This window comes from Salmo salar, unplaced genomic scaffold, assembly GCF_965601325.2.
Source record: "Salmo salar unplaced genomic scaffold, fSalSal1 ptg000221l, whole genome shotgun sequence".
Taxonomy (NCBI): domain Eukaryota; kingdom Metazoa; phylum Chordata; class Actinopteri; order Salmoniformes; family Salmonidae; genus Salmo; species Salmo salar.
Window position 1 is genome coordinate 2,246,949 of NW_027675333.1, and position 25,559 is coordinate 2,272,507.

General features: G+C 39.8%; 2 protein-coding genes across 2 annotated transcripts; both read right to left on the reverse strand.

Moving 5' to 3' along the window:
• Nucleotides 1–6,681: 6,681 nt before the first annotated feature.
• LOC123732642 (stonustoxin subunit beta-like) lies at nt 6,682–10,364 on the reverse strand. Its single transcript, XM_082971258.1, has 3 exons — nt 10,177–10,364; nt 9,535–9,581; nt 6,682–9,127 (listed from the first exon to the last, which is right to left on the reverse strand). The coding sequence occupies exons 2-3, from the start codon at nt 9,554–9,556 to the stop codon at nt 8,601–8,603; spliced, it is 549 nt and encodes a 182-aa protein (XP_082827384.1). The 5' UTR covers nt 9,557–9,581; nt 10,177–10,364; the 3' UTR covers nt 6,682–8,600.
• Nucleotides 10,365–11,074: 710 nt separating this feature from the next.
• Nucleotides 11,075–17,926, reverse strand: LOC145867187 (NLR family CARD domain-containing protein 3-like). The gene is made up of 7 exons (XM_082971238.1): nt 17,760–17,926; nt 16,945–17,061; nt 16,586–16,670; nt 16,235–16,463; nt 14,088–15,858; nt 13,620–13,793; nt 11,075–11,264 (listed from the first exon to the last, which is right to left on the reverse strand). Exons 1-7 carry the CDS (start codon nt 17,885–17,887, stop codon nt 11,075–11,077), a joined length of 2,694 nt encoding a protein of 897 aa, XP_082827364.1. The 5' UTR covers nt 17,888–17,926.
• Nucleotides 17,927–25,559: the final 7,633 nt, after the last annotated feature.

Consider the following 25,559-nt stretch of genomic DNA (forward strand, 5'->3'; position numbering starts at 1 on the left):
TGCTGAGTTTAACAGCACTGTTTCTGTTGGAGGTCTCCTGGGACTGATGGTGTATCTGCTGAGTTTAACACAACTGTTTCTGTTGGAGGTCTCCTGGGACTGATGGTGTATCTGCTGAGTTTAACACAACTGTTTCTGTTGGAGGTCTCCTGGGACTGATGGTGTATCTGCTGAGTTTAACAGAACTGTTTCTGTTGGAGGTCTCCTGGGACTGATGGTGTATCTGCTGAGTTTAACACAACTGTTTCTGTTGGAGGTCTCCTGGGACTGATGGTGTATCTGCTGAGTTTAACACAACTGTTTCTGTTGGAGGTCTCCTGGGACTGATGGTGTATCTGCTGAGTTTAACACAACTGTTTCTGTTGGAGGTCTCCTGGGACTGATGGTGTATCTGCTGAGTTTAACAGAACTGTTTCTGTTGGAGGTCTCCTGGGACTGATGGTGTATCTGCTGAGTTTAACAGAACTCTTTCTGTTGGAGGTCTCCTGGGACTGATGGTGTATCTGCTGAGTTTAACAGAACTGTTTCTGTTGGAGGTCTCCTGGGACTGATGGTGTATCTGCTGAGTTTAACACAACTGTTTCTGTTGGAGGTCTCCTGGGACTGATGGTGTATCTGCTGAGTTTAACAGCACTGTTTCTGTTGGAGGTCTCCTGGGACTGATGGTGTATCTGCTGAGTTTAACACAACTGTTTCTCAACAGTTGGTATCTTTTCTGTTGGAGGTCTTTTCTGAAAGCATTGTAAATAATGCTCTCCCTCCCAGTTTGACTCAAGCTCTGACTACATTAATACCTGACCCCAAGAAAGACCTGTAAATGTATTAAACTGTGATAGAGGTTCACTCTGTAAATGTATTAAACTGTTATAGAGGATCACTCTGTAAATGTATTAAACTGTGATAGAGGATCACTTTGTAAATGTATTAAACTGCGATAGATGATCACTCTGTAAATGTATTAAACTGTGATAGAGGATCACTTTGTAAATGTATTAAACTGTGATAGAGGATCACTTTGTAAATGTATTAAACTGTGATAGAAGATCACTCTGTAAATGTATTAAACTGAGATAGAGGATCACTCTGTAAATGTAGCATAAAAATTGATTTTAACCTGTTGGGTCTAGGGGGCAGCATTTGCACGTCTGGATAAAAAAAATGTACCCGATTTAATCTGGTTACTAATCCTACCCAGTAACTAGAATATGCATATACTTATTATATATGGATAGAAAACACTCTAAAGTTTCTAAAACTGTTTGAATGGTGTCTGTGAGTATAACAGAACTAATTTGGCAGGCAAAACCCTGAGACATTTTCTGACAGGAAGTGGATACCTGATGTGTTGTATTACCTTTAAACCTATCCCATTGAAAAACACAGGGGCTGAGGAATATTTTGGCACTTCCTATTGCTTCCACTAGATGTCACCAGCCTTTACAAAGTGTTTTGAGTCTTCTGGAGGGAGATCTGACCGAACAAGAGCCATGGAACGATGATGTCCCATTAGACACCTGGCGCGCGAGTTGATGTTGGGTACCCTCGTTCCAATACGTTATAAAAGAGTATGCATTCGTCCACCTTGAATATTATTCATGTTCTGGTTAAAAAAGGCCCTAATGATTTATGCTATACAACGTTTGACATGTTTGAACGAACGGAAATATATTTTTTCCCCTCGTTCATGACGAGAAGTCCGGCTGGCTTACATCATGTGCAAACGAGACGGAGATTTTTGGACATAAATGATGAGCTTTTTTGAACAAAACTACATTCGTTATGGACCTGTGATACCTGGAAGTGACATCTGATGAAGAGAATCAAAGGTAATGGATTATTTACATAGTATTTTCGATTTTAGATCTCCCCAACATGACGTCTAGTCTGTATCGCAACGCGTATTTTTCTGGGCGCAGTGCTCAGATTATTGCAAAGTGTGATTTCCCAGTAAGGTTATTTTTAAATCTGGCAAGTTGATTGCGTTCAAAAGATGTAAATCTATAATTCTTTAAATGACAATATAATATTTTACCAATGTTTTCTAATTTTAATTATTTAATTTGTGACGCTGACTTGACTGCCGGTTATTGGAGGGAAACGATTTCCTCAACATCAATGCCATAGTAAAACGCTGTTTTTGGATATAAATATGAACTTGATAGAACTAAAAATGCATGCATTGTCTAACATAATGTCCTAGGAGTGTCATCTGATGGAGATTGTAAAAGGTTAGTGCATCATTTTAGCTGGTTTTATGGTTTTGGTGACCCTGTCTTTGACTTGACAAAACATTACACACAACTCTTGTAAATGTACTGTCCTAACATACTCTAAATTTATGCTTTCGCCGTAAAACCTTTTTGAAATCGTAAAACGTGGTTAGATTAAGGAGATGTTTATCTTTCAAATGGTGTAACATAGTTGTATTTTTGAAAAATTTGAATTTTGACATTTATTTGGATTCAAATTTGCCGCTCTTGAAATGCACCTGCTGTTGATGGAGTGCACCACGGGTGGCACGCTAGCGTCCCACCTAGCCCCAAGAGGCAACAAATTCTTATTTACAATGATGGCCCAGGGGCGAAAATCTGATATCAACTTTGGAGGGGACAATTACATTACATTTTCTCAAGAGCAATTCCTGAGGGGACACCAAAAGTAGTGCTGTAACACATAGCCTACGTTTAATATGGTAAATGTATATTGAGGAACCAAAGAAATAAGGTGTTTGCCGTACTCCTAACTACCGGTACCCAAAACTACACAACTAATCACAACAGCAATACCATTGCCTTTAACACATCTTAGTTCAGTCACCAGTTTAAGTTGAGAGTGGGGGTATCCATGGCATTTTCCAATTATGTTCCTATTTTACAAGTAAAAAAAATTGAGAACCTTTCATAATGTTGCCAAACAAAGACTCAACAAACTTACCTGAGACTCCCTGTCTCTGCCAGTCTGTCCCTGCATATCTGTCCCCAACTCTGCTGTCTGTGTGCCATCTGTTGCCTGCTCTGCCTAATGACATCATTGTGAAACATTTCCATTAGAATTTCATTTCTTTCTTATGAACATTTTATCAACTAGTCTTTGAGATATTAGGCTACGAGGGTTCTTACTTTGCGTTTTGGTGTACTGAAAAATACTCTGATGTCCGTCTTTTTTCTGCCATTTTTCTGCCATTTTTCTACCTGGTTGGCTACACACACACAGTATGTAGGTTATTTACAGTAGGAGATGGGCTTCTATCATCTTATCTTCTATCATTCTATATGGGCTTCGATCTAAAAGGTAGCTAGCAAATGTGAAACGGATTGCAGTGACAAGAGTTGACAGCTGTATGAGTTCACCATTTACACAACATATGCTGCAACCTTTTGTAATTTTAATCGTTTGTTTCATATTGGCTGGCTTCTAACAATAGCTGAATTTGCAAAGCTAGCGAGCACCAATTCAGTGGTGTTTGCTATAATCTTTGCTACCCAGGTTAAATAAAGGTGAAATAAAATATATTAATAAAAGTTCCCTTGCGACAATTTAGCTTTTGCAACGAGACCATTAAATATATTTAAAACAATGGTAGAAGAGAGTGAAGTTCTGTTCAGTTTATCGCTAACCTTATCACAGGGACTTTGAAGCACTAACTTACATGCATGCTGATCTTGGAATAAATTGACGATAGCAAAGATTCCATCTTTGACGACGCCACATACATGGAATAGGTACTAGCTAGCTTAATAGTTAATATTTGCGCGCTAGCTCTGCATATTCAGCTAGTGTGTGTGCGCGATTGACTGGATTAACCTCACGTCAGTTATGTGTATTGAGTGCCTTTCAGACAGTAGATACGACCTCTACGTTACCTCGCAAGCTAAGGAACTGGCAGTGGATCAAACCATTGTGAGGCAAAGGGTGGGGGGGGTCGCAATCTTTTGAAACTTAAAAACAAGCTATTAAGTGTCTATAATCAGCACAATTGCTTTCATTGCATATTATTAATATTATTTAAATTACATAGTTATGTTTCAGTGATATATTGGGGGGGACAAATCATATTTTTCCCAGGATGGGGGGGTTGTGTCCCCCCCGTCCCCCCCGGCATTTCCGCCCCTGTGATGGCCTACCGGGGAACAGTGGGTAACCTGCCTTGTTCAGGGGCAGAACAACCGAATTTTACCTTGTCAGCTTGGAGATTCGATGCAGCAACATTTCAGTTACTAGCCCAATACTCTAACAACTAGGCTACCTGCCACCCCCATTAAAAGTGTGTGGTTGTTAACAAGTGTTAAAAAAAACTGTACATATAGGCATACAACTACAATTAAAACATATATATTAATAAAGACACTGTATATTCATAACGCTAGCAAAACTTATTTTAGATTGTTGTTGCAAAGGCTTCTGTTAATTTCACCCAAAAATGTGGGTCTTTTCTCATGAAGTCAAAATAAAATCTGCTACAATACTTTTTGTAAATATTTGCAGGTATTGAGTGTGAGATTTTGTTGCCTGAGATGTCTGTCTGTTTAGTGCTGCATGCTTGATATTGCTGACCCCTTATTGGGAGGTGGCTTACTAGTTTGTATATTGTACTGATTCATATGGATACCTGTCCATACATTGTCTGTAAAAGTGTATAAAAACAGAAAAGCATATAACTGTAGCTATGTGGTCTTTACTTGAGTGTGTTTCAGCAGGGTGAGGTCAGAGAGATGCTTCCAAGTCACTGTTTTTCTGAACTCATAAAATCCTTTACACAATCTGATGGGATGGATGTTCAACCCCATTAAAATGACCATAAGGTCAATATAGAACCTTTAAGTTAAGACCTCACAGATCTGTTCATGGCAAAGCAGTTCAATGAATGATACTAATTGATTCTGTGACAGTATTCATAAAGAGTAGGACAGCTGATCTAGGATCAGTTAAGTATTTTAGATCATAATGTATTAGATTACATGGAGTGGGGGACCTGATCCTAGATCATAATGAATCAGATTACATGGAGAGGGGGAACCTGATCCTAGATCATAATGAATCAGATTACATGGAGAGGGGGGACCTGATCCTAGATCATAATGAATCAGATTACATGGAGAGGGGGGACCTGATCCTAGATCATAATGAATCAGATTACATGGAAAGGAGGACCTGATCCTAGATCATAATGAATCAGATTACATGGAGAGGGGGGACCTGATCCTAGATCATAATGAATCAGATTACATGGAGAGGGGGAACCTGATCCTAGATTATAATGAATCAGATTACACGGAGAGGGGGGACCTGATCCTATATCATAATGAATCAGATTACATGGAGAGGGGGGACCTGATCCTAGATCATAATGAATCAGATTACATGGAGAGGGGGACCTGATCCTAGATCATAATGAATCAGATTACATGGAGAGGAGGGACCTGATCCTAGATCATAATGAATCAGATTACATGGAGAGGGGGACCTGATCCTAGATCATAATGAATCAGATTACATGGAGAGGAGGGGACCTGATCCTAGATCATAATGAATCAGATTACATGGAGAGGAGGGACCTGATCCTAGATCATAATGAATCAGATTACATGGAGAGGGGGGACCTGATCCTATATCATAATGAATCAGATTACATGGAGAGGAGGGACCTGATCCTAGATCATAATGAATCAGATTACATGGAGAGGGGGGTTATGAGAGAACTCCCACATCATAGCTTATCTTTATTCAACCTGCCATCTACCCACCTGGGGACTGAGGGTTATGAGAGAACCCCCACATCACTAGCTTCTCTTTATTCAACCTGCCATCTACCCACCTGGGGACTGAGGGTTATGAGAGAACCCCCCCACATCACTAGCTTCTCTTTATTCAACCTGCCATCTACCCACCTGGGGACTGAGGGTTATGAGAGAACCCCCACATCACTAGCTTCTCTTTATTCAACCTGCCATCTACCCACCTGGGGACTGAGGGTTATGAGAGAACCCCCTCATCACTAGCTTCTCTTTATTCAACCTGCCATCTACCCACCTGGGGACTGAGGGTTATGAGAGAACCCCCACATCACTAGCTTCTCTTTATACAACCTGCCATCTACCCACCTGGGGACTGAGGGTTATGAGAGAACCCCCACATCATAGCTTCTCTTTATTCAACCTGCCATCTACCCACCTGGGGACCGAGGGTTATGAGAGAACCCCCACATCACTAGCTTCTCTTTATTCAACCTGCCATCTACCCACCTGGGGACCGAGGGTTATGAGAGAACCCCCACATCACTAGCTTCTCTTTATTCAACCTGCCATCTACCCACCTGGGGACTGAGGGTTATGAGAGAACCCCCACATCACTAGCTTCTCTTTATTCAACCTGCCATCTACCCACCTGGGGACTGAGGGTTATGAGAGAACCCCCACATCACTAGCTTCTCTTTATTCAACCTGCCATCTACCCACCTGGGGACTGAGGGTTATGAGAGAACCCCCCCACATCACTAGCTTCTCTTTATTCAACCTGCCATCTACCCACCTGGGGACTGAGGGTTATGAGAGAACCCCCACATCACTAGCTTCTCTTTATTCAACCTGCCATCTACCCACCTGGGGACTGAGGGTTATGAGAGAACCCCCACATCACTAGCTTTCATGTTCTGCAGCCTTGTAAAGATAAGGAGGGGACGACTGGGAGGCAGGTTGGCATTTATTGTCATGAATTACATTTTACATTTACATTTTAGTCATTTAGCAGACGCTCTTATCCAGAGCGACTTACAGTCGTGAATGTATACATTTCATACATTTAAAAAAAAAAAAAATTGTTCTGGCCCCCCGTGGGAATCGAACCCACAACCCTGGCGTTGCACACACCATGCTCTACAAACGGAGCCACAGGTAAGACTTGCCCTGGAGGTAGGTTGGCATTTATTGTCATGAATCTTGCCCTGGAGGCAGGTTGGCATTTATTGTCATGAATCTTGCCCTGGAGGCAGGTTGGCATTTATTGTCATGAATCTTGCCCTGGAGGCAGGTTGGCATTTATTGTCATGAATCTTGCCCTGGAGGCAGTTCAGCAAAGTGGTTACTAGCTGGCACAGGCACAAAGTAATACAATCCGATTTTAATCCTAACCTCAACCCTAACCACACTGCTAATCCCTCCCTTAAATTAAGACCATAAAACAACATTTTCCACAGCCAATTCTGACATTGCAGCTGACATATCTAGAGGAAATCGCACAGTTCTGCCTCCAGGTCAAGATTCATGACAAACGTCAACATGAGACAGGGAGAAGCAATGTAAAAATCAATAACAAAATTGTTTTCCACTATTAACATGCTTTTTCTTGTTTCAAGTATGTTTTATTATGAAAAGTACAATATATCCATGTATACTTGTACAACTATGGAGCGTATGTCTACATATAATTGTACAATTTGTTTTTCCAACATAAAAGACAAGAAATGATCACATTGGTATTTTAACAGTGTTATTGTAAGAGTTTAAATGTTTAAACAGAGGATACATCTAAAACAGGATAAAACAAGTGCAGTATGTTGTGAGAATGTTACTTTAACGTCGACTCATAACGTCACACTATAACTTCATGGGAGTCTTGTGGAAAGACTGCATGTTGTTTTGGGTGGATTGAGTGACGTCTTCATCAACATTTTGCAGAATATTCCGGTAATATTTTCACCTCTGTGTTTGTGGTGGAAGTTATTGCTGGAATGAGGTGTCTGTTTGTTCCCAATTTGAAGGTCCTGGGTCAAGGTCCAATTATAGGAAGATGCGTATGTCTGAATGTGTCCAGTCGTGTGTGTGTGTGTCCAGCATGTGTGTGTCCAGTTTGTGTGTGTCCAGTTTGTGTGTGTCCAGTGTGTGTGTGTGTCAGTGCGTGTGAGTCCAGTGTGTGTGTGTCCAGTGTGTGTGTCAGTGCGTGTGTGTATGAGTCCAGTGTGTTGGTGTGTCAGTGTGTGTGTGTGTGTGTGAGTCCAGGATGTTTGTGAGTCCAGTGTGTGTGTGTGTGTGTGTGTGTGTGTGTTGGTGTGTCAGTGTGTGTGCCCTTGCAATTGTGCCAGTTCAAGTAAAGATGGCAAATGGAAGCAAGTCTGTGTTAACCTATGCGTTTCTCGAATCTGGTAGCTCAGCAACATTTTGTACAGAGAGACTCATGAGGCAGCTCAAGGCAATGAGATGGAAATTCTGCTACACACAATGGGGCAGGAGCTTTGAGATTAGAGATTGGCAATGTGGAGGGCGTCACATTTCTTGCATTACATCTACACCCAGAGTAAGATCCCAGTGACAAAAGAGAGCATTCCCACTCAGAAAGAACTCAAAAGCCATACCTGAAAGAGGTTCAGTTGAAGGAGATTGATGCCGACGTCGAACTCCTGATTGGCGTAAATGCTCCAAAGGCAAGTGTGTGTGTGTGTGTGTGTGTGTGTGTGTGTGTGTGTGTGTGTGTGTGTGTGTGTGTGTGTGTGTGTGTGTGTGTGTGTGTGTGTGTGTGTGTGTGTGTGTGTGTGTGTGTGTGTGTGTGTGTGTGTGTGTGTGTCCATTGTGTGGGTGTGTGTGTGTGTGTGTGTGTCAGATTATTATTTACAGGGACACTGAGGAGTCATCATACCAAACCCTAAACCCTGGATAGAGGGGCTCAGTGAATGTGGAGGTGAATGTGATCAGGTGGGTCAGTGTGTCAGAGGAGGCTCTATAGAAGGACAGAGTGCCAGCTGGCCAGTCCAGATACACTCCTACTCTGTGGAAGCTGGAGGAGGGGACGTCTATGGTAGTGGGATTATTATTGTGACAGGCAGAGTAATTGTTGTCAGAGCAGAACAGACTCCAGGACTTGTCATTCCATCCAATCACACAGTCCTCAACCCTTCCTCTCCTGCTGATTCCTTTATATGTCACTCCTATAACAGCCCCTCTCCCACTCCACTCTACCTCCCAGTAACAGCGCCCAGTCAGACCCTCTCTACACAGCACCTGTCCACAGTCCTCAAATCTCTCTGGGTGATCAGGATACGGCTGCTCCTCTGTCCTACATGTCACCTTTCTGTTCTCCTCAGACAGAGAGAGGTGTCTGTTTACTGTGTTTAGGTCCAATGTGAGATCACAGACATCTGATGGATGAAACCAGACACAATATTAGAAATCATCATCATTCACATTAGAATGTTAACTCACTTTTCACTAATTCATTTAATGTAGATGTTTCTGGGTATCAAAAGGAGAAGTTAAGGTAACTTGAGACTTGTTGAATGATCATATGTTAAACTGTTTGGTGATATAAAACACACTTATTCCGATTAATTACACACACACACACACACACACACACACACACACACACACACACACATTGTCAAAGCAACTCTTTGTAAACTTTGGTGTCCCTGATTTCTGTTTCTGTAGAACTACAGCTGATATTTAACATGACCAAGTCAGTAATGATGGTGGTCTTTGACTTTGACTTAACTTGAATTAAGACTTATTCTTAGTCATAATCTTCACAGCAGTCAACACTCACATTGTCTAAGCCCAGGTCTCATTGTGTACTCTCCACCATGTTCCACACTGTAGCGGTAAGCAGAAGAACAGACAGTCAATAAGTACACCTGAACTAACACACAGACTGGACACACACACGGTCAGCAGATAACTTCAAGCGAATGTTTGTGTTTGTGTGTGTCCTGTGTGTGTGTGTTTGTATTTCCAGTGTGTGTGTGTGTGTGTGTGAGTGTGTGTGTGTGTGTGTGTGTGTGTCTGTGTCCTTTGTGTGTGTTTGTCCAGTGTGTGTGTGTCCAGTTTGTGTGCGTGTCCTGTTTGTGTGTGTGTGTATGTCATTGAGAGATTGTCACTGGACACACACACACTGCACACACACTGGACCCATACACACAGACGACACACACACACACACTGAACTCTCTCACACACACTGAACTCTCTCTCACACACACACACACACACACACACACACACACACACACACACACACACACACACACACACACACACACACACACACACACACACACACACACACACACACACACACACACACAGTCAGCATATAACTTTGTCCAAGTGGTGGTCAGAATGTTTGTCTTAAATAGCCTGATAAGTCAAACATGTCTGATATGAACATTGACATAAACCCTCTACATACTTGAGTTTCTCCAGTCTGCAGTGTGGATCCTCCAGTCCAGCAGAGAGCAGTCTGACTCCTGAGTCTCCTGGGTGATTGTAGCTCAGGTCCAGCTCTCTCAGGTGTGAGGGGTTTGACCTCAGAGCTGAGACCAGAGAAGCACAGCCTTCCTCTGTGACTTGACAGCCTGACAGCCTACAAAGAGTCAAATCTCACCATTACCAATACCATTGAAGCTCGTCTAGAGGTTAGTTAACACAGTGTCCAAAGAAGGGCCAGAAGTATACAGAATAACACCAATAACAAAGGAGGTCTGATCTTTGTGCCTCTGTAACTTTCTCATTCATCATTATTCACGATTCATTCATCATTATTCATAATCATGGTAGCATCCACATGAATGTAGAAGTGTTCAGAAACATCTTCTATTCTTACTGACAATACAAGTGAAGTGACTCCAAAATGACAGGACATTATTCACCGTTCAGTTTCTATTAGGAAAAACATAATCCAAAACACAACCAAGACAAACTACAAATGCATTCAACAAGTTAGTAGAATCACAAGCTTGATGTAATCACTGCAGGCATGGAATATGGGACTAAATACTAAACTTATGGCTACTTTAATACAATATAAGTGAATTTGTCCAAATAATTAAGACTTCTTCAAATGGGAGAACTACGTACAGAAAGTGCTTTCATTTCTAAACGGTAAAACAGATATGTATGAAAATACCCTCAAATAAAAGGTGACATTCTGTACTGTGACCTAATATGAAACATCTCAAATCCAAAATGCTGGAGCATAGCACCACATTTAGAACTGTAAGCTTCACTGTCCAAACACATATGGTGTGGACTATGTGTGTCTGGTAAACACATGAGGATCTGGTGAACAGTTATCACTTGTTGACCAACTACAGGAATACTGACCTCAGAGTTTCCATTCTGCAGTGGGGATTCCCCAGTCCAGCAGAGAGCAGCTTCACTCCTGAATCCTTCAGGTCATTGTTACTCAGGTCCAGCTCTCTCAGGTGTGAGGGGTTTGACTTCAGAGCTGAGACCAGAGAATCACAGCCTTCCTCTGTGATTAGACAGCCTGACAGCCTGCAAAGAGTCAAATCATTAAAATCACACTGCTATTCTTTGGTGGTGAAAAAAGTGGCAGTATATTTCTTCAACATATTCAGATATATCAGTGTCCTGAAACCTGCCATATCTAATAATAAATTAATGTATCATTATTATAAATGAAAAATTATCAAAGTATTTCTTGTAGATAGAAAAATGCATATTACAAATATTTGAGTAGACTGACCAGACCAGTTTAAAAGCAGTATCAGTCAAAAGACAGACAGTGAGGTATCAGATTTAGATTGTATTGAGTATACAGTCCACATCATATCTATGTTGACAGTGAAGATAACATTTTAAATGTGGCTTTATACTCCAGCATTTTGGATTTGAGATCAAATGTTTCATATGAGGTGACAGTATATAATGTCACCTTTTATTTGAGGGTATTTTAATACATGCACTACCGTTCAATAGTTTATGGTCACTTAGAAATGTCATTGTTTTTGAAAGAAAAGCACATTTTTTGTCTATTAAAATAACATCAAATTGATCTGAAATACAGTGTAGACATTGTTAATGTTGTAAATGACTATTGTAGCTGGAAACAGCTGATTGTTTATGGAATATCTACATAGGCGTACAGAGGCCCATTATCAGCAACCATCACTCCTGTGTTCCAATGCCACGTTGTGTTAGCTAATCCAAGTTCATCATTTTAAAAGGCTAATTGATCATTAGAAAACCCTTTTGCAATTATGTTAGCCTGTTAGGGCTAGGGGGCAGTATTGACACGGCAGGATAAAAAACATACCCGATTTAATCTGGTTACCACTCCTACCCAGTAACTAGAATATGCATATACTTATTACATATGGATAGAAAACTCCCTAAAGTTTCTGAAACTGTTTGAATTGTGTCTGTGAGTATAACAGAACTCAAATGGCAGGTCAAAACCTGAGAGATTCCTTTACAGGAAGTGGCCTGTCTGACCATTTCTTGAACTTCTTTTCCATCTCTATCTTTTACTAAGGATCTCTGCTCTAACGTGACACTTCCCACGTCGTCCATAGGCGCTCAGAGCCCGGGAAAAAACAGAATGTCGTCATTCCAGCCCCAGGCTGAAACACATTATCGCCTTTCTCAAGTGGCCGATCAAGAGACACTAGCTTATGCGCGTGACCCCGACCGCCCCCGCCTTTATGATTTTTTCCTCTGTTTGCCGAAAAGGAGATTCCCTGTCGGAATATTATCGCTTTTCTACGAGAAAAATGGCGTAAAAATTGATTTTAAACAGCGGTTGACATGCTTCGAAGTACGGTAATGGAATATTTAGAATTTTATTGTTACGAATTGTGCCATGCGCGCGACACTTCTTTACCATTTCGGATAGTGTCTGGAACGCACGAACAAAACGCCGCTATTCGGATATAACGATGGATTATTTTGGACCAAACCAACATTTGTTATTGAAGTAGACGTCCTGGGAGTGCATTCTGACGAAGACAACAAAAGGTAATCAAACTTTTATAATAGTAAATATGATTATGGTGAGTGCTAAACTTGCCGGGTGTCTAAATAGCGAGCCCGTGATGCCTGGGCTATGTACTTAGTATATTGCAAAATGTGCTTTCACCAAAAAGCTATTTTAAAATCGGACATATCGAGTGCATAGAGGAGGTCTGTATCTATAATTCTTAAAATAATTGTTATGCTTTTTGTGAACGTTTATCATGAGTAATTTAGTAAAATGTTAGCGAATTCCCCGGAAGTTTGCGGGGGGTATGCTAGTTCTGAACGTCACATGCTAATGTAAAAAGCTGGTTTTTGATATAAATATGAACTTGATTGAACAAAACATGCATGTATTGTATAACATAATGTCCTAGGGTTGTCATCTGATGAAGATCATCAAAGGTGAGTGCTGCATTTAGCTGTCTTCTGGGTTTTGGTGACATTATATGCTGGCTTGAAAAATGGGTGTCTGATTATTTCTGGCTTGGTACTCTGCTGACATAATCTAATGTTTTGCTTTCGTTGTAAAGCCTTTTTGAAATCGGACAGTGTGGTTAGATTAACGAGAGTCTTATCTTTAAATGGCTGTAAAATAGTCATATGTTTGAGAAATTGAAGTAATAGGATTTTTTAAGGTTTTGAAAATCGCGCCACAGGATAGCCGTGGCTGTTACGTAGGTGGGACGAATTCGTCCCGCCTAGCCTAGAGAGGTTAATAGACGCTGTGGGTACGACATCGCCGAAGCTATAAACTCGCACACCGAATCAGCATATTCGTCAATGTTGTTGTTCGCCGCAATGCGGAACATATCCCACGTGATCGAAGCAATCTTAAAGCGTTATCACTTGTTGACCAACTACAGGAATACTGACCTCAGAGTCTCCAGTTTACAGTGGGGATTCCCCAGTACAGCAGAGAGCAGCTTCACTCCTGAATCCTTCAGGTCATTGTCGCTAAGATCCAGCTCTCTCAGGTGTGAGGGGTTTGACTTCAGAGCTGAGACCAGAGAAGCACAGCCTTTCTCTGTTACTCCACAGCCTGACAGCCTGACAAAGAGATCATCATGACTTCACAAACACACTGTTAATTTAACGAGTAGTGTGGAAGGACAATGGCAGATGCATTTGGTTTATTCTTCCAAACAACATATAGATTAATCTTCCATCTCCTAGATTTGTATGGACATATTGTTATACTAATGTGAACACCAATGCACTGATTCAGTAATTTTTTCATATTAATATATTTCATATTAATATTATATTTTAATACATATATTTTCTCTAAACGGAATATTTGTTCCAGATGATTAGTTCTCAAATGTCATTTTATTTACTCACAGAACAGCTCTGGAGGCTTTGACCACTGGCAGCAGCCTCAGAAGACCTTCCTCCGATCCAGAGTATTTCTTCAGGTCAAACACATCCAGCTCCTTTTCTGAAGTCAGCAACACAAAGACCAGAGCTGACCACTGTGCAGGTGACAGTTTGGCTCTAGAGAGACTTCCTGATCTCAGGTAGCTTTGGATCTCCTCCACCAGAGAATGGTCATTCAGTTCATTCAGACAGTGGAACAGATTGATGCTCCTCTCTGGAGAGGGATTCTCCCTGATCTTCTCCTTGATGTACTGGACTGTTTTTTCATGGGTCTTTGAGCTGCTTCTTGTCTTTGTTAGTAGATTTTGTAAGTGCTTCTGATTGGACTCCAGTGAGAGGCCCAGAAGGAAGCGGAGGAACAGGTCCAGGTTTCCCGTCTCACTTTGTAAGGCTTTATCCACAGCACTCTTGTAGAAAGTAACTTTAGGCTCATCTTTTGTTTGCGGTTCGGCCATTAGATTCTCATTGTTGTTGATGAATGAGAGGAACACATATAAAGCAGCCAGAAACTCCTGAATGCTCAGATGAACAAAGCAGTACACCTTGTCCTGGTACAGCCCACATTCCTCTTTAAAGAGCTGTGTGCACAATCCTGAGTACACGGAGGCTTCATTGACATCAATGCCAGCCTCTTTCAGGTCTTCTTCATAGAAAATCAGATTGCCATTCACAAGCTGTTGAAAAGCCAGTTTTCCCAGTGACAGAATGCTCTCTTTATTCCATTGTGGACCTGTCTCTTCGTTCCCAAGATACTTTTCATTCTTCTGTTTGGTATGAAACACCACAAGGTGTGTGTACATCTCAGTCAGAGTCTTGGGCGTCTCTTCTCTCTTGTGTATCAGCATGTGTTCAAGGACTGTTGCAGAAATCCAACAGAAGACTGGAATGTGGCACATGATGTGGAGGCTCCTTGATGTCTTTATGTGTGAGATGATTCTGCTGGCCAGGTCCTCATTGCTGAATCTCTTCCTGAAGTACTCCTCCTTCTGTGGGTCATTGAACCCTCGTACCTCTGTCACCTGGTCAACACACACTGAAGGGATCTTATTGGCTGCTGCAGGTCGGGTAGTTATCCAGAGGAGAGCAGAGGGAAGCAGATTTCCCTTGATGAGATTTGTCAGCAGAACATCTACTGAGTTTGACTCTGTAACGTCACAACAGATCTTGTTCTTCTGGAAGTCTAGGGGCAGTCGGCACTCATCCAGACCATCAAAGATGAACAGAACTTTGTACTTGTCGTAGTTGGAGATTCTTGATTGTTTGGTTTCCATTGAGAAGTGATTGAGAAGTTCAATCAAAGTGAGTTTTTCACCTTTCATCAAATTCAGCTCCCGGAAAGGGAATGAAAATATAAATTGGACATCCTGATTTGCTTTTCCTTCAGCCCAGTCCAGAATGAACTTCTGCACAGAGACTGTTTTTCCAATGCCAGCGACTCCCTTTGTCAGCACAGTTCTGATAAGTTTGTCTTGTCCAGTTAAGGGTTTGAAGATGTTGTTACATTTCATTGCAGTCTCTGGTCTTGCTTGTTTCCTGGTTGTTGTCTCAATTTGTCTCAGTTCATGTTCATTATTGACCTCTCCTGTTCCACCCTCTGTGATGTAGAGCTCTGTGTAGATCTTATTGAGAAGTGTTGGGTTTCCTTGTTTAGCGATCCCCTCAAATACACATTGAAACTTCTTCTTTAGATTAGATTTGAGTTCACGTTGGCAAATCACAGCAGGATCATCTGAATCTAGAAATAACACAGAGGATATTAATATTACATCTGTTTTAATGCCTACATTATTGAAGGACTGTTATAAAGTTTTCTATTGTAATAATGTATTCTCTTAACTGACTGTATAAATGTGTAAATGTTTTCATAATACATTACAGACTGGTTTGACTAATTATATTATTATTGGTATTATTGATGGTATTATTAATGTTGTCTCTCTCTCTCTAAACTAATAACCACAATACATCGCTGCTGCTACTTGATGAGGTCACTAGGTGTTGTGTTAAGGCTGCGACAATATCATTGAGTTACACAGCTACTTTAGCTGTACTTTAGCTACAGCTTTTAAATGTTATAAAACAGCATTCAACATGAGGCAGACAGATCTTACATTTCTCCAGTGTGTCAGCGAGCTCCTTCTGGTTCATTTTCCTCAGGACGTGCAGTGTGATCTTCAGAGCTCCCTCTCTGGCACTGCTCTCCTGCTTCTCATCTTCAGCATCCACCACTTCCTCATCCTGCTTCTGACTCTCAAAGCCTTCTGGGAGTTCAGGACTAAGAATCCTCTTGAACATCTTCAGCTCGTTCTTCACAAATGTCATCATTTTCTCTTCAAGCAACTAAAATAAATCCAGTAAATAAGTTAAGCAAGAGAAGAAATGCTTTCTCATTTAACACATTAATGAATAATTGAAAGAAACTTTACTTGAGGAAAACAAAAGTTCATAACAGGATCACATACACTGAATACAGAGTCCAGGTCTGTTTGATGACTCTGGGAAGACTGACCACTGAGAATCTCTGACTCTGATTTCTCCTGTTGGTTTCTGTGGACAAAACATGAGATTACATCTCCTCATCCAGGGAGTGTACACACACACACACACACACACACACACACACACACACACACACACACACACACACAGACACAGACACAGACACACACACACAGACAGAGTTTTAGGACTATGAAAATGGACTAAAGGATTAGCCTATGGATTATGAAAACAACCAAAAGAAATGGTAAAATGGGAGAGGAGAAATGACTAGAGACAGTGTTGTTTAACTCACTGACCATGACCCATGAGTTCTTCTTACCTTTGTTCAGTAGAAAAGTCTCCCTCTCTAAACACTATAGGATGATTCATAGACAGGTCACTCTTCATGGACACACAGCTGGGTACAGGGGAGGCTGGTCTCTCCTGCTTGATTGGACTTCAACACAACAAAGACAAACATTACATCTCTCATCTACTCTGATCTCAGATGGGAAACATAAGAAGAGTTCCAAAACGCAACATATCACTTTACAGAAATGAGCTTTTATTGTTTAAAGAAATGATGTATTAATTATTACATCTCTCACAGACAAGGATTTGTTTAAAATCTATCACTTGATGGTTTCATTTCAGAGACAAAAATCATGTTTTTTTATGCAAAATGCTATATATCTCCCTCACTCTCAAATGTGACCGACCGGCTCAATTTGGTAATTAACTAAATAACTACATATATAGTGATTTTGGTTCATGTCAGTTTAATTGTTTGTTATGGTATAAGTTGTTATTTTATTGTAAGTGATAAAATTAACTAGTAATTCTCAGTAATTACTACTTTAGTAAGGAATAACACATTTTTTAAGCACTACTGCAGTTGCTAAATAATTTCAATAGATGGGAGCATAAGACCACAATGACATTTCAGAATATTAGTTTAGTTTTCTCCCTGGATACACCACCACTCCCCGAGCTTCCTGCAGAACCCCTGCAGTACCTCCGCAGACCCCGGATTGAGAACCCCTGATTTAGCAGATGCTCTTATCCAGAGAGATTTACAGTAGGAGCATTCACCTTAAGATAGCTATTTATTTAGGAAATAAACTTAATGAATTCTTCATAAAATTGTCATCTTACCTCTTAGCTTTGGTGTCATGTCCCCCAGAGAGACGCATTTTGGAGGCAGGGGCCCCCTCCTCTCTCTCCCCAGAGAGATGCATTTTAGAGGCAGGGCCCCCCTCCTCTCTCTCCCAAGAGAGATGCATTTTAGAGGCAGAGCCCCCCTCCTCTCCCTCCCCAGAGAGACTCATTTTAGAGCACTGACCCCTGTAAACAGAGATCCAGCATGTTGGTTGTGGTTAACACAGTGACAACTAAACAGAGATCCAGCATGTTGGTTAACACAGTAACAACTAAACAGAGATACAGCATGTTGGTTGTGGTCAACACAGTAACAACTAAACAGAGATCCAGCATGTTGGTTGTGGTTAACACAGTAACAACTAAACAGAGATCCAGCATGTTGGTTGTGGTTAACACAGTGACAACTAAACAGAGATCCAGCATGTTGGTTGTGGTTAACACAGTGACAACTAAACAGAGATCCAGCATGTTGGTTGTGATTAACACAGTGACAACTAAACAGAGATCCAACATGTTGGTTGTGGTTAACACAGTGACAACTAAACAGAGATCCAGCATGTTGGTTGTGGTTAACACAGTGACAACTAAACAGAGATCCAGCATGTTGGTTGTGGTTAACACAGTAACAACTAAACAGAGATCCAGCATGTTGGTTGTGGTTTACACAGTAACAACTAAACAGAGATCCAGTATGTTGGTTGTGGTCAACACAGTGACAACTAAACAGAGATCCAGTATGTTGGTTGTGGTTAACACAGTGACAACTAAACAGAGATCCAGTATGTTGGTTGTGGTTAACACAGTGATGTCCTAAACAGAGATCCAGCATGGAAAATAATCCTGCAGAAACAGGACATTTTAATTATTGTGTGGATTATAATTAATGAACCGTTTTAAAATGGAAAAGTGGAATTTATCATCTTCAGAAACCTATTCTAAAGTTTAATTACACTCAAATACACTACAAGTTTAGTTTTTCTGCAACAGGGTGATCAAATTAAGATCCTAAATCTGTACAGATTTTATGTCTTTATCTGAAAAGGGCAGTTTGAGTTATTAGCAATAACATTGCAACTGTCAGGTGATGTAAACCTCTGTGATTGGATGTTATAGACCCCCATACATATCCCCATGTACAATTATGTGTACAGATGTAGGATCTTAATTTCATCACCCCCCACTACAGAAGAACTTTCCAGCAATGCAGGAAATGTAAAACTTGTAGTGTATTTGAGGTTTAAAAAAGCTTCTGAAGTTTATAATTTCCACTTAGAAATTTCAGACTTGAGTTTTCCTTACGAAAAATGTAGTAACCCCTTCAAAAATGTCCATTAATTATAATTAACATAATAATTCACATTTTCTGTTGCTGCAGGAATATTTTCCTGCTGTAGTAAACTGCCTCAAATTAAGATCCTACATATGTACGTGCAAATGTACTTGGTGAATAAAGGTGATTGTGATTCTACAAAGGTTGAGTCTCCAGATTCCCTTGCTGCTCTGGATAAATAATGAAATGGTCGTCATGGTGATTTAAACTGGGACCTGGTTACCTCCCAACTCTGATGTCATTTGTTACATTTCACCCTGTTGATAAAGGCGGCTACAAGGATGAACCCAGAAGACACCTCTAAATCAACACTCACTGATATTATCCTGAAATCCTTTCACTCATATTGTGGTGTCTCTTCGTTTAACAGATAGTCTATGATATTAATATTGTAGCAAACAGTGGTGCAGGGCAGTGAACCCAGGTCGCTGGTGAACAAGGAAAACACCCTATGCATCGCACAAATAGGGTTAACCCAGTATTTATTTATTTATTTTACTAGGCAAGTCAGTTAAGAACAAATTCTTATTTTCAATGATGGCTTAGGAACAGTGGGTTAACTGCCTTGTTCAGGGGTAAACAACCGATTTTTACCTTGTCAGCTCAGGGATTTGATCTTGCAGCCTTTCAGTTACTAATCCAACGCTCTAACTAACCACTAGAGCGTTGGAGCGCAGCTACCTGCCGCCCCAAGTAGGGTTAACCCAGTATCAGTATCAATAGGGTTAACCCAGTATCAGTATCAATAGGGTTAACCCAGTATCAGTATCAATAGTGTTAACCCAGTATCAGTATCAATATGGTTAACCCAGTATCAGTATCAATAGGGTTAACCCAGTATCAGTATCAATAGTGTTAACCCAGTATCAGTATTAATAGGGTTAACCCAGTATCAGTATCAATAGTGTTAACCCAGTATCAGTATCAATAGGGTTAACCCAGTATCAGTATCAATAGGGTTAACCTAGTATGAGTATCAATACTGTTAACCCAGTATCAGTATCAGTAGTGTTAACCCAGTATCAGTATCAATAGGGTTAACCCAGTATCAGTATCAATAGGGTTAACCCAGTATCAGTATCAATAGTGTTAACCCAGTATCAGTATCAATAGGGTTAACCCAGTATCAGTATCAATAGGGTTAACCCAGTATCAGGATCAATAGTGTTAACCCAGTATCAATATCAATAGTGTCAACCCAGTATCAGTATCAATAGGGTTAACCCAGTATCAGTAGGGTTAACCCAGTATCAGTATAAATAGGGTTAACCCAGTATCAGTATTAATAGGGTTAACCCAGTATCAATATCAATAGTGTTAACCCAGTATCAGTATCAATAGGGTTATCAGTATCAGTACCCAGTATCAGTATCAATATTGTTAACCCAGAATCAGTATTAATAGTGTTAACCCAGTATCAGTATAAATAGTGTTAACCCAGTATCAGTATCGATAGGGTTAACCCAGTATCAGTATCAACAGTGTTAACCCAGTATCAGTATAAATAGGGTTAACCCAGTATCAGTATCAATAGGGTTAACCCAGTATCAGTATCAATAGGGTTAACCCAGTATCAGTATTAATAGGGTTAACCCAGTATCAGTAGGGTTAACCCAGTATCAGTATCAATAGTGTTAACCCAGTATCAGTATCAATAGTGTTAACCCAGTATCAGTATCAATAGGGTTAACCCAGTATCGGTATCAATAGGGTTAACCCAGTATCAGTATAAATAGTGTTAACCCAGTATCAGTATCAATAGGGTTAACCCAGTATCAGTATCAATAGGGTTAACCCAGAATCAGTATAAATAGTGTTAACCCAGTATCAGTATCAATAGGGTTATCAGTATCAGTACCCAGTATCAGTATCAATATTGTTAACCCAGAATCAGTATTAATAGTGTTAACCCAGTATCAGTATAAATAGTGTTAACCCAGTATCAGTATCAATAGGGTTAACCCAGTATCAGTATCAACAGTGTTAACCCAGTATCAGTATAAATAGGGTTAACCCAGTATCAGTATCAATAGTGTTAACCCAGTATCAGTATTAATAGGGTTAACCCAGTATCAGTATCAATAGTGTTAACCCAGTATCAGTATCAATAGGGTTAACCCAGTATCAGTATCAATACTGTTAACCCAGTATCAGTATCAGTAGTGTTAACCCAGTATCAGTATCAATAGGGTTAACCCAGTATCAGTATTAATAGGGTTAACCCAGTATCAGTATCAATAGGGTTAACCCAGGATCAGGATCAATAGTGTTAACCCAGTATCAATATCAATAGTGTCAACCCAGTATCAGTATCAATAGGGTTAACCCAGTATCAGTAGGGTTAACCCAGTATCAGTATAAATAGGGTTAACCCAGTATCAGTATTAATAGGGTTAACCCAGTATCAATATCAATAGTGTTAACCCAGTATCAGTATCAATAGGGTTAACCCAGTATCAGTATTAATAGTGTTAACCCAGTATCAGTATCAATAGGGTTAACCCAGTATCAGTATCAATATGGTTAACCCAGTATCAGTATCAATAGGGTTAACCCAGTATCAGTATCAATAGGGTTAACCCAGTATCAGTATAAATAGTGTTAACCCAGTATCAGTATCAATAGGGTTAACCCAGTATCAGTATCAATAGGATTAACCCAGTATCAGTATAAATAGTGTTAACCCAGTATCAGTATCAATAGGGTTAACCCAGTATCAGTATCAATAGGGTTAACCCAGAATCAGTATAAATAGTGTTAACCCAGTATCAGTATCAATAGGGTTATCAGTATCAGTACCCAGTATCAGTATCAATATTGTTAACCCAGTATCAGTATTAATAGGGTTAACCCAGTATCAGTATCAATAGGGTTAACCCAGGATCAGGATCAATAGTGTTAACCCAGTATCAATATCAATAGTGTCAACCCAGTATCAGTATCAATAGGGTTAACCCAGTATCAGTAGGGTTAACCCAGTATCAGTATAAATAGGGTTAACCCAGTATCAGTATTAATAGGGTTAACCCAGTATCAATATCAATAGTGTTAACCCAGTATCAGTATCAATAGGGTTAACCCAGTATCAGTATTAATAGTGTTAACCCAGTATCAGTATCAATAGGGTTAACCCAGTATCAGTATCAATATGGTTAACCCAGTATCAGTATCAATAGGGTTAACCCAGTATCAGTATCAATAGGGTTAACCCAGTATCAGTATAAATAGTGTTAACCCAGTATCAGTATCAATAGGGTTAACCCAGTATCAGTATCAATAGGGTTAACCCAGTATCAGTATAAATAGTGTTAACCCAGTATCAGTATCAATAGGGTTAACCCAGTATCAGTATCAATAGGGTTATCAGTATCAGTACCCAGTATCAGTATCAATATTGTTAACCCAGAATCAGTATTAATAGTGTTAACCCAGTATCAGTATAAATAGTGTTAACCCAGTATCAGTATCAATAGGGTTAACCCAGTATCAGTATCAACAGTGTTAACCCAGTATCAGTATAAATAGGGTTAACCCAGTATCAGTATCAATAGTGTTAACCCAGTATCAGTATTAATAGGGTTAACCCAGTATCAGTATCAATAGTGTTAACCCAGTATCAGTATCAATAGGGTTAACCCAGTATCAGTATCAATAGGGTTAACCCAGTATCAGTATCAATACTGTTAACCCAGTATCAGTATCAGTAGTGTTAACCCAGTATCAGTATCAATAGGGTTAACCCAGTATCAGTATTAATAGGGTTAACCCAGTATCAGTATCAATAGGGTTAACCCAGTATCAGGATCAATAGTGTTAACCCAGTATCAATATCAATAGTGTCAACCCAGTATCAGTATCAATAGGGTTAACCCAGTATCAGTAGGGTTAACCCATTATCAGTATAAATAGGGTTAACCCAGTATCAATATCAATAGGGTTAACCCAGTATCAATATCAATAGGGTTAACCCAGTATCAATATCAATAGTGTCAACCCAGTATCAGTATCAATAGGGTTAACCTAGTATCAGTAGGGTTAACCCAGTATCAGTATAAATAGGGTTAACCCAGTATCAGGATCAATAGTGTTAACCCAGTATCAATATCAATAGTGTCAACCCAGTATCAGTATCAATAGGGTTAACCCAGTATCAGTAGGGTTAACCCAGTATCAGTATAAATAGGGTTAACCCAGTATCAGTATTAATAGGGTTAACCCAGTATCAATATCAATAGTGTTAACCCAGTATCAGTATCAATAGGGTTAACCCAGTATCAGTATTAATAGTGTTAACCCAGTATCAGTATCAATAGGGTTAACCCAGTATCAGTATCAATATGGTTAACCCAGTATCAGTATCAATAGGGTTAACCCAGTATCAGTATCAATAGGGTTAACCCAGTATCAGTATAAATAGTGTTAACCCAGTATCAGTATCAATAGGGTTAACCCAGTATCAGTATCAATAGGATTAACCCAGTATCAGTATAAATAGTGTTAACCCAGTATCAGTATCAATAGGGTTAACCCAGTATCAGTATCAATAGGGTTAACCCAGAATCAGTATAAATAGTGTTAACCCAGTATCAGTATCAATAGGGTTATCAGTATCAGTACCCAGTATCAGTATCAATATTGTTAACCCAGTATCAGTATTAATAGGGTTAACCCAGTATCAGTATCAATAGGGTTAACCCAGGATCAGGATCAATAGTGTTAACCCAGTATCAATATCAATAGTGTCAACCCAGTATCAGTATCAATAGGGTTAACCCAGTATCAGTAGGGTTAACCCAGTATCAGTATAAATAGGGTTAACCCAGTATCAGTATTAATAGGGTTAACCCAGTATCAATATCAATAGTGTTAACCCAGTATCAGTATCAATAGGGTTAACCCAGTATCAGTATTAATAGTGTTAACCCAGTATCAGTATCAATAGGGTTAACCCAGTATCAGTATCAATATGGTTAACCCAGTATCAGTATCAATAGGGTTAACCCAGTATCAGTATCAATAGGGTTAACCCAGTATCAGTATAAATAGTGTTAACCCAGTATCAGTATCAATAGGGTTAACCCAGTATCAGTATCAATAGGGTTAACCCAGTATCAGTATAAATAGTGTTAACCCAGTATCAGTATCAATAGGGTTAACCCAGTATCAGTATCAATAGGGTTATCAGTATCAGTACCCAGTATCAGTATCAATATTGTTAACCCAGAATCAGTATTAATAGTGTTAACCCAGTATCAGTATAAATAGTGTTAACCCAGTATCAGTATCAATAGGGTTAACCCAGTATCAGTATCAACAGTGTTAACCCAGTATCAGTATAAATAGGGTTAACCCAGTATCAGTATCAATAGTGTTAACCCAGTATCAGTATTAATAGGGTTAACCCAGTATCAGTATCAATAGTGTTAACCCAGTATCAGTATCAATAGGGTTAACCCAGTATCAGTATCAATAGGGTTAACCCAGTATCAGTATCAATACTGTTAACCCAGTATCAGTATCAGTAGTGTTAACCCAGTATCAGTATCAATAGGGTTAACCCAGTATCAGTATTAATAGGGTTAACCCAGTATCAGTATCAATAGGGTTAACCCAGTATCAGGATCAATAGTGTTAACCCAGTATCAATATCAATAGTGTCAACCCAGTATCAGTATCAATAGGGTTAACCCAGTATCAGTAGGGTTAACCCATTATCAGTATAAATAGGGTTAACCCAGTATCAATATCAATAGGGTTAACCCAGTATCAATATCAATAGGGTTAACCCAGTATCAATATCAATAGTGTCAACCCAGTATCAGTATCAATAGGGTTAACCTAGTATCAGTAGGGTTAACCCAGTATCAGTATAAATAGGGTTAACCCAGTATCAGGATCAATAGTGTTAACCCAGTATCAATATCAATAGTGTCAACCCAGTATCAGTATCAATAGGGTTAACCCAGTATCAGTAGGGTTAACCCAGTATCAGTATAAATAGGGTTAACCCAGTATCAGTATTAATAGGGTTAACCCAGTATCAATATCAATAGTGTTAACCCAGTATCAGTATCAATAGGGTTAACCCAGTATCAGTATCAATATGGTTAACCCAGTATCAGTATCAATAGGGTTAACCCAGTATCAGTATCAATAGGGTTAACCCAGTATCAGTATAAATAGTGTTAACCCAGTATCAGTATCAATAGGGTTAACCCAGTATCAGTATCAATAGGATTAACCCAGTATCAGTATAAATAGTGTTAACCCAGTATCAGTATCAATAGGGTTAACCCAGTATCAGTATCAATAGGGTTAACCCAGAATCAGTATAAATAGTGTTAACCCAGTATCAGTATCAATAGGGTTATCAGTATCAGTACCCAGTATCAGTATCAATATTGTTAACCCAGTATCAGTATTAATAGGGTTAACCCAGTATCAGTATCAATAGGGTTAACCCA